The sequence below is a fragment of the Cnephaeus nilssonii genome (assembly GCF_951640355.1).
Source record: "Cnephaeus nilssonii genome assembly, chromosome: 9".
In the NCBI taxonomy this organism is placed as follows: Eukaryota; Metazoa; Chordata; class Mammalia; order Chiroptera; family Vespertilionidae; genus Cnephaeus; species Cnephaeus nilssonii.
This window is the reverse complement of record NC_137080.1, coordinates 26,076,743-26,086,654: the sequence shown is the minus strand read 5'-3', so window position 1 is coordinate 26,086,654 and position 9,912 is coordinate 26,076,743. Positions and strand designations below refer to the sequence as shown.

The 9,912-nt window shown below is 44.7% G+C and overlaps 1 protein-coding gene across 7 annotated transcripts in view; it reads left to right on the top strand.

Moving 5' to 3' along the window:
• The first annotated feature begins 1,524 nt into the window (after positions 1–1,524).
• REPS1 (RALBP1 associated Eps domain containing 1) overlaps positions 1,525–9,912 on the top strand; it is a 73,727-nt gene continuing 65,339 nt past the window's right edge. For all 7 annotated transcript variants that reach the window (XM_079781111.1, XM_079781107.1, XM_079781108.1 and 4 more), the window contains exon 1: positions 1,525–1,859. In XM_079781111.1, the coding sequence (XP_079637237.1) occupies positions 1,707–1,859 (153 nt within the window). In that variant the 5' untranslated portion in view covers positions 1,525–1,706. The remainder of the gene's footprint in view (positions 1,860–9,912) is intronic.

Below are 9,912 nucleotides of genomic sequence, written 5' to 3'. Positions count from 1 at the left end.
ATCTATATAAAATGCTACTATTCAGTTAGAAAATAGTCACAGCTCCACAGTCCCTCATCCTTTTTAAACAAAGGATGGTAACGCAATGCCTGTAACAGTGTGTGTGTGTATGTGTGTGTGTGTGTGTGTGTCCTATTAAAGCCTGTAGTAAAATGAATAAATGTTGACGCTAAGGGGCATATATAAAGACTATAAATAGTCTCATGTGAGTTAGGATTTTTTGCCTCCAAATGAGGCACGTCAGGTTTTGCTGCCAGAGAGTTACCAAAAAAGAAAGAAAGAAAGAAAAAAAGCTTAGGCTTTACAGTGCTTTTTTATTTTGGAATTCCAGATAAGAGATTGTGACCCTGTCATAATTTGCAGGATCAGCCCTCTGGGGACCAACGTGTAGAAAACAAAATAAAAACCCAAACTGGAAAATCCGGATCCTTCTGCCTTAGCTGCTGTTTCTGAGATACTTCATATCTGTTACGTATAAGCTCTTGTTAAGGTCTTCTACTTGAGATGCCTTCAGAATTCCCTGTGCCAGGGACCCCAAAGCCCTGCAGCGGGGGGGCTTTCCCAGAGGGAGAAGCGGGGGTGTATGGAGCTGGGGGTACAAACGGAGAGCGCCCAGGTCCTGGTGCCAGAACACCTTGTGCAAAGCAAACGTGTCCGTTTCCCCCAAGTCAGCAGCTGTTCTCGGGTACACACGGCGTACAACCAGAGCGGGGGTGACGTCCCAGCGCTCGCGTCTGGATGAGGAGTTTCCAAAGGGGCTGGGTGTCCACAGCCCTTCGGAGCGCACACAGCCGCCGACTTTATTCTCAGAAACTTCTGACACCAAAAAGGCACGAAGGGGTACCATAACCTGGACCACGTTCCCTTTCGACCAAATACTTATCCGGCGCTGAGTGCCAGAAGCTTCGAAACAATGGACACTGCAACCCTCATCTCTAGGTTCTCAGGCTCTTGAGGAGCCGCACGCTGTTCCCGCCCGCTCCCGCCAGCCCCGGGTCCCGGCTGGTCCCGCCGAGGGAGGGCGGGTCGGCCCCCCCCCGCCGCGGGCGCCGGCCACCAGGGGGCGCTGCGCCCCCCTCTCCCGGAGCGGCCGGCCGCCCGGTGGGTGTTCCTCTCTGCCTCTCGCGCTCTCTCCTCGCGGCCTCACATCCGGGTCTGGAGCGCGGCCGCTGTCAGTGTCGGTGCGGCGCGTCGGGGGCCGGGCCGGGCGCAGTCAATGGCGGCGCGGGGAGGCGGGGCGGCGGCCGCGCTCAGCCCGGAGACCCCCAAACTTTAGGCTCGGAGCCCCACAACTTTCTGGGAAGTGCTGCCGCTCCGGGGGCGTGGACGGAAGGGGAAGCCGAGGCGGAAAGTCCCGGGGGGGAAGCGGCGCGGAGCCGGGGAGACTCGAACCCGCGGCGGAGGCGTGCGGCGTCCGCCCGAGCTTCGCGCCGCCGCGCCCCCGCCTCCTCCCCGCGGCCCCCGAGCGGAGCCGCGCGCGCCGAGCCCGGGACTGCGCGGGCCTCGCAGGCGGCGGCGGCGGCGGCGGCGGCCGAGCCCGGCCGGGCGACCTCCGGGCCCTGCGGCTCGGGCGCCCCCCGCGCGCGCGCGCGAGGCCCGGGCTCCCGGGGGCTCCGGGCCGCGGAGGAAAGCCGGGCCGCGCGCAGCCCCGGGGCCGGGCCCCGCGTGTTGCATGCGGGTGGGGGGGCCGTGAGCCGGCGGCGAAGATGGAAGGCTTAACGCTGAGCGACGCGGAGCAGAAATACTACTCGGATCTCTTCTCCTACTGCGACATCGAGAGCACCAAGAAGGTGGCGGCCAACGGGCGGGTGCTGGAGCTGTTCCGGGCCGCGCAGCTGCCCAACGACGTGGTCCTGCAGGTAAGGTCGCCGCGTCGTCTCCGCTGCGCCCGGGGCCTGCCGGCCTCCGAGGGGTCTGGCTCGGCCGCTCGGGCCTCCTGCCATTGCCTCCGGGGGTGGGAGTGGGTGCCGTTTCCTGGACGGACGGCGGTGGGCAGGTTCCCCCCAACACACACACACACACACCTCACCCCTTCCTCCGCCCCGGCTGCACCGGCCTCGGCCGGGGCCGCAGGTGCCCGGGCCGCCGCACTCGGCCGGCCGCGGTGGAGCGGAAGGGGGTCGCTCCTGGAGGATAGAGGTCCCGCAGAGATGCAGTGCGGGCGGGGGGTCTGTGTGTGATCTCTGAAGAGCCCGAGACCTGGGTCTCTCGGCTATTCCCTCAGAATCGGTAATGTCCAGCCCTTGGAAGAGCAACTTCAGTTGAAGAATCTTGGGTGGTGACCATGTCTTTTGAGTCGTAAGTCTTGGTATATATACACAGCTCTTCGGATCGTGCAGAGTAGTCATGTCCTCAGTAGAGGTAAAATGTTTTTGTTTTTTTAATTCTTTGAATGAACCGAGCAGACACGATGAAGTGGATCTTATAGATTTGGAAATCGAAGAAGCAGTGTTTCCAAAGAAGATAAATTCTTGGGGAGATTAAAAAAAATGTGAACTCCTGGCGAGTAGTTCCCAAGAAGATCTGGAAAGGAACTTACAATTAACAATAGAACGTGTGGCTGGTGTACACGGGACAGGTTTCCGACTGGCATTTGGTGAAACGTGTGGCTTTGGGTTGGGAGATAAGGATTGAGCAGCTGGGGGGTCAGAGGTGTTTATTTGCCTCCATCTGGAGTACTAGGGGAGCCAGCAGCGCGAGTTTTAAGCTTTCTCTATCACATCCGTTTTCTAAAATAAAAGGCTTCCTAGAAGTTCTTATCTAATGTACGTGGTGGGCATGGATGTTACTGTTTAATGATTCATCACGGCTAGTAAGAGTCTGTCTAAATAGCAAATCGGGAACAGGTTTTAAGCTTTCATCTTTATGATGGTTGAAACTAGTTATCAGAATCTCCAAAACTTAAAGCCCAATGCGTAGTTACGGTGCAGTGCACCGCAGAGAGCACGGAATCGAGAGGTTTGAGGCCTGGGGCTTTGACACCATTCTGTTGTTACTGACGCTGTGACTTTGGGCCAGGCACTTTCACTCTTCAGGCATACACAATGAGAGTCAAGTTCTTCCAAACAAAAACTCTGGGAAGTGCAAAAATTCACACAGGCCTCTCTTTTAGAAGTTACCTGTGCAGTAACTGTGACTTAAGATGAATGAGTTCTGTCTTTTTTGCATAACCTCATATGTTTTATATTGCTTTTTTAAAATCTTGGGAGGAAAGGTTGGGTGTCTTACATGCCAGCAGCTAGGAGTCTCAAATTCATGTTGCTGAACAGGGAGTTTTAGGCTTTGGCTGCCACAGTCTCCGTCCCATATTCTTCTTTGTTTTTTACAACCCTTTAAAAAAAGTAAAAACCAGTCTTACCTCAGGGGCACACAAAACAGGGCCTATAGTTTGCTGACCCTGCTAAAGACTGTTAGTTGCAGTGTGGGGTATACACGCTCTTCATATGGCTTTGGTCTGGTCAGAACATGGTCTTTTTGTAGAAATAAAACACACTTTCAACTCATTTAGGAACTGAAATTAAGGAGAAACTTCCCATGTTATATTTTGGTTTATGTCCTGGGTGGGGAACCTTTTTTCTGCTAAGGGCCATTTGGATATTGATAACATCATTTGCTTAATATAATTAGCTTAATATACATTTATGTTGCTATGAAAGAAGCTCCTAGGCTTATTGAATTTCGAATCCCACCTACGGTTGCCTTGGAAGGACCAGACCAAACGATTTCTCGGGCCTTACATGACCCAGGGGCCGGCTGTTCCCCACCCATGGTTATGTCGTTGGGCTGGGGGGAGCTAAAATAAACTGACTCATTTATTTAGGACTTTACATGTATTATTTCAGATAGAAAATTTGTTAATTAATCTTTGCTTAAAATATGTTTAATTCAATCCACTAATTTTCATGTTTTGCTTAATTTTATTAACATTGAAAAGTATCTATTGCCTTTTTGTATAAAGAGAGAGCTTAAATAGCATAAATATTCAGGATTTAATTACAAGTTGGAAGCTATAAGAAATCCCTACAGCGGAATTCTTGCAGTAACATATACTGCAGTGGCATTCTGGGTATCTTGAAGGCAGTTTACCTAAAAATTGGCTTAAGACATAAAATGTGAGACAAAAGCGAGGGAATGTAAACTTAATTGGCTTAAGGGAGTTTGAGATTGAAAACAGCCCTCCATTGCTTTCTAAGTGGAAAGCATTTGGGGAAACTGAAATACTGTTGAGTTACCTCCCTAACACTGGTTGGCATTGCACGGTATCAATAGGGTAAGAAGCTCTCAGGGACCTTGTCAATTACAGGAATATACATATGTAACATAAAGCAAAATATGAATACCATAGGAGAGGTACAAAGGAAGTATGCTCAGGAAAGGCTTCTTAGTTCTGATGGAGTTTAGTGTGGAGGAAGGGCAGTGGGATTAAGAGGACTTGCAGGCAGGGAAAAAACATGACCAAAGGTGGAAAGTGTAGGAGCCTTTCCAAGGACTAGCACATAGCTTGTACCCAAGGTAGAGTATGTTTTCCAGGTAATGGAACATAGAATTAGACCATATTAGGAAAGATTATAAGAACAGATGGAAGATTTCGTGTTTCAATAGGCAGTGGAGCTCACTGGTAGTGTTTTACTTTGAGTGAGGAAGAGAGTAGAGGCTGGGCTTGGAGGCTGGTGCAGTGGTCTGGAATGGATGCTAGGTAATGGGCATCCAACTAGGGTGACAACAGAGGAATAGAAAAGGAGGGGCCGGATGAACAAACAGGTCTGTTATTGAAGGGCTTCTGAGTAGTCACTATGGGAGATGCTTTGTGGGATAATGTTTAATTGAGGCCAGATTATAAAGGCTGGGTGGAGAGCTTTGAACTGTGAAGGCAACAGGTAGTTGTAGCTATAAGAGAAATGACACATTAAAGCAGTGCTTTGGGAAGTCTTTTATGAGATCAGTGGAACGGGAGTTAAGAGGGAAGAAACTGGAGATGAATTTGGGGACTGATTCTGAGTGCATGTACGAAGTGGTGATCTAGACCATGGTACTTAAATATAGGAGGTGAGGAGGCATTGGTGAGGACAATTATTTTATCCTCCAGGGGGGCAGTTGTCACAACTGGGGAGAGGAAGCAGTTTTACTGGCATCTGGTGGATAAAAGGGATCGATGCTGCTAAACTTCCTACAATACACAGGACAACCCCCCAGCAAATAATTATCTGGCCCAAAATAGCACTAGTGCTGAGATTGGACTGTAGTGGCAGAAGGACAGAAAATGAAGGTAGAGATAGAGATTATGAAGGTAGACTTGGTGATATTTAGATGATATTAAGATAAAAGGAGACTAAGACAAGGATTATTCTCTGTTGGACCCCACTCACAATTAGAAAAGGGGCTGGAAGAGGACCCAATTTTTAAGAGATAATGAGTTTGATGTCGGCATTTTGAGATAGCAATGCAAATCTCCAGAAGATGGTTGGAAACAGGTAGAGATTTGTCCATCTAAGTGCTGGTTCTTACAGTGAAGTTCAGACATCTGGGGTCTCTTTTTCATCACCTAAGTGTCTTGCTTGGGGGCAAGAGATAGATAGCTCCTCACACTGTGGGCATGCATCTACACATCAGGGCTTTGATTGATGGAGTCATTTTCAGCATTTGTTAATAAAAGTCGGGAGAAGGCTGAGTCATCTTGGGGAATGAGTCTAGGAACAAAGAACAGAGGGCCCAAAACTGAAGGAGGAATGAGCTGGCATTTATTGAGTGCTTATTATGTTTCTTTTACCAGGCAAGTAATTTTCATGGAGGAATTCATTTGATCCTTGCAACAACTCTGAAGTGGATATTATTTTTGTTTTTTAACTAGGAACTTGATAAGCAGAGAAATTAAATAACTTGTTAGTGAATAGAGTCTCTCTTCCTTATCATTATTCCTTGGCACCTCTCAACTCTTTCTTTTTAAAAAAATATATTTTATTGATTTCAGAGAGGAAGGGAGAGGGAGAGAGAGATGGAAACATCAATGATGAGAGAAAATCATTCATTGACTGCCTCCTGCACTCCCCACACTGGGGATCAGTGAAAGAGCAACCCAGGCATGTGCCCTGACCCAGAATGGAACCGTGACGTCCTAGTTCATAGGTCGATGCTCAACCACTGAGCCACACTGGCTGGACTCAGCTTTCTTACTTTCACAGTTCATGTGATTGTTTTGCCCATAGTTCTTATGAAGACTGGATATTCTAAATTATTTGTTTTGAGTTATATATGGATTTTCTCCTTCACATAGTAAGTAGTTTTATATATAATAATGTCTTGAGACACAGCCACTTAACAGAAATAGGAAGATTCTTGAAGTTGGTATCATGGGCACACAGACACACAATTTTACATTACTACAACTGTTAAACATCTTAAGGTATGTTCTGACTTTAAGGGTTTGTTTATGGATTCAGTATGGCAACACACAAAGCGAATATGAATAGCTAACACTTTATAGAATTATGCTCCACACCAGAAAGGAGCAGAACTCAGAGGGAGAAAAATCTGTCTTTATAGGATTTAATTGAAAGAAATTTTGCTGTCTACTGTGCAAGAAAACATTCAGAGGTTTAAAAATATTTATTTTCCAGAAGTAATTTATTTATAATAAATATGTTTCTTAGCTTTTGCTTAAAACCTCTATGCTGGGAAATGTTTTAAAGCTTCTTACAAACTTTGAATGTGTAATAATTTGATAAAAGTTTCTAGTACTAACTGTTCCTTTGTTGAAGGTTATAAACAATGTACCCTATTAATGAGACTGAAAAAATCTTTTAGATCATTTGTGTTGAGCAATATCTTGTTAGACTATTTGAATAACACATAAGTTAATGGGGGAAAAGTGACAAGAATTAAACATAAACCATTTGTCTTTCTCTTAAAATTTGTTCAATTATAAGAACTACTCAGTGATAGGATTAAAATAGGAAACAGAGCCTCATTATGCACTGGAAATTATAAACTTAATACAAATAAATGTCAGGTTTGTTATTCTGGAGTAGGGATTATTTTCATTTGTAATTCCTGAATCCCTGAAGAATTATAAGAAACTATAAAAATAATCTTGCCTTAATTAGACACTTTCTTATACACAGTTGAAAAACCATACGCTGTGAAAAAAGTCACACTTAATGACTTTATGTAGTGTAATATTTACTTTAAAAATGTCTCTTTTTTATATCACATTGTGCTAGGTTTGGTCTTTTTTTTCCTTAACCAAATCCCACAGTTAGAATCTTAGTATTTTGGGAATTCATGCTAAGTATTTTGATGGAGCAGTAAAAGAGCGTGTGAGGTTTGTATAAGGAGCACTAAATATGGGGGGAAGTTCCAGTCTTGTCTCTAGCTAGCTTTGTGACCTTGAACAAATCACTTACTATCTGGGTGTTCTCACTACATGAAGTGATTGGATTGGATTTTCAGACTCTAACCACAACCTTAAGAAAGTAGCGTACAGACTTGAAATTAATTGCTTCATGATTTTGACACTGGATTGATTTCTTTTATATTCTTCGGGAGATTTGAGGTCCATCGTTCTTAGTTCTTTAAGGTATCTAGATGGCCAATGAGCATTTTAAATGGGTGACAGACTTTGCATTTCCAGTGTTTTCCCTCATATATGTTTCGTTCTCCACAGTCTTTTCTGTGATAGATGCATTTTCATTTTTCTTTTCTCTACTTTACCTCTGTGTAAAGAATTTATGTCTGATGGGTTGCATACATATAGGCATGACCTAAAAACTCAGGATATAATAAGTTTGACTCAGATCTTTTTTTAAGTTCATACCATACACCAGATTTCATTGGGATTTGATAAATTATAGGACTTAGATTTTTAAAAAATTACATCTCTTTTCCATTTTGTTTTAAGAATTGACTGTATGTTGAGTTTGAGTTTATCTTATTAAATGATGAAACCAGAATTTATCATATATCTCCTTCTAACCTCTTAGGTTGTGGATTCCTTTGAGATTCTGGCATACACACTGGACATCTGCTTAGAAAATATAGCTAAGCAAAATTTTGTGTATAATTTGAGGTTGTCAGTCTTCCCCCAACCTAGTCAAGCTCATCCCATGGACTACTACAGTAAGAAAGTTTTAAGGAAGAGCAGACGAATCTGTGAAATGCTGAATGAACATGTCTTTCTTAAAGTTTTGTATATTTTTAATAAATACTTCTTCATGGTTACTCTTTATATTTGGGGTATATATGCAATGGTAAAAAACCAGAAATCTTCCCCTGCCTTCTTGGATTATACTTGTGTTAAGGTAAAAATGGAAAAGAACTGTGTACAGTTAATGGAGTATCATGGGAGACTGTGGGGACCTCCTTAGGTGTAAGGGAAGGCCTCACTGAAGAGACATGGACATAGAGTAAGGGAGAGAGAATGAGATGTTTCACATAGAGGGAACAGCATGCGAAGGGCCTAATGCTGTGGAGAGCTTAATGTGTTTGAGAAAATGAAAAGTTGGAATAATATGAGCAAGAGCGGAGAATGGCTACAGGTCTTATACACAGTGATAAGGAGTTTGGATTACAAAATATTAAAAGAACCAATATCCCTGATGAATATAGATGCTAAAATCCTCAACAAAATAGTAGCAAATTGGATCCAGCAATATATTAAAACTAGAGGCCCGGTGCACGAAATTCGTGCACGGAGGGGTGTGTGTGTCCCTCAGCCCAGCCTGCACCCTCTCCAATCTGGGATCCCTCTCACAACCTAGGACTGCTGGCTCCCAACCGCTCGCCTGCCTGCCTTCCTTATTGCCCTTAACTGCTTCTGGTATCTGGAATTTACCTTCTACAATTGGAACTTTGTAGCCTGGAGCGGAGCCAAGCCTCCTGCTCACTCTGTGGCTGGCAGCCATTTCTTTTGGGGTTTGTGTACCTTCTATAATTGAAACTTTGTAGCCTTAAGCAGAGGCCTGGGCCGGCCAGGGTGTGCGGAAAGCTTTGCTTCTTCCATTGCCGGGGAAACCCTTGCCTCCTGCTCTTTCCAGCTCCGTAGCTGCCGCCATTTCTGTTTGGATTTGTTTACCTTCTATAATTGAAACTTTGTAGCCTTGAGTGGAGGCTTAGGCTGGCAAGGGCAGGCGGAAAGCTTGGCTTCCTCCGTTGCCTGGGAAACCCAAGCCTCCCTCCCGCTCTCTGTGGCTGTAGCCATCTTGATTGGGTTTATTTGCATATTTGCTCCTGATTGGCTTGTGGGTGTGGCTTGTGGGTGTAGCAGAGTTATTCCAGGGATGCAAGGCTGGTACAGTATTCACAAATCAATAAATGTGATATGTCACAAACAAATTGAAAGACAGAAATCACATGATCATATCAATAGATGCAGAAAAAGCATTTGACAAAACCTAACACCCATTTTTAATAAAAACTCAGCGAAGTGGAAATAGGGGGAGCACACCTCAACATAATAAAGGCCATATATGACAAAGCTATAGCCAACATCATACTCAATGGGCAAAAATCAAAATCATTTTCCCTAAGAACAGGAACAAGACAGGTATGTCCACTTTCACCACTGTTATTCAACATAGTATTGGAATTCCTAGCCACAGTGATCAGACAAGAACAGAACATAAAAGGCATCCAAATTGGAAAGAAGAAAGTAAAACTCTCATTATTCGCTGATGATATGATATTGTACATAGAAAATCCTAAAGACGCCACCAAAAAACTACTATATTTAATAAATGAATTCAGCAGTGTAGCAGGATACAAAATTAACACCCAGAAATCTATGGCATTTTTATACACCAAGAATGAATTCTTAGGAAGTGAAACCAAACAATCCCATTTTCCACTGCAACAAAAAAATTAAGATACATAGGAATAAACTTAACCAAGGAGGTAAAAGACTTGTACTCGGAAAACTAC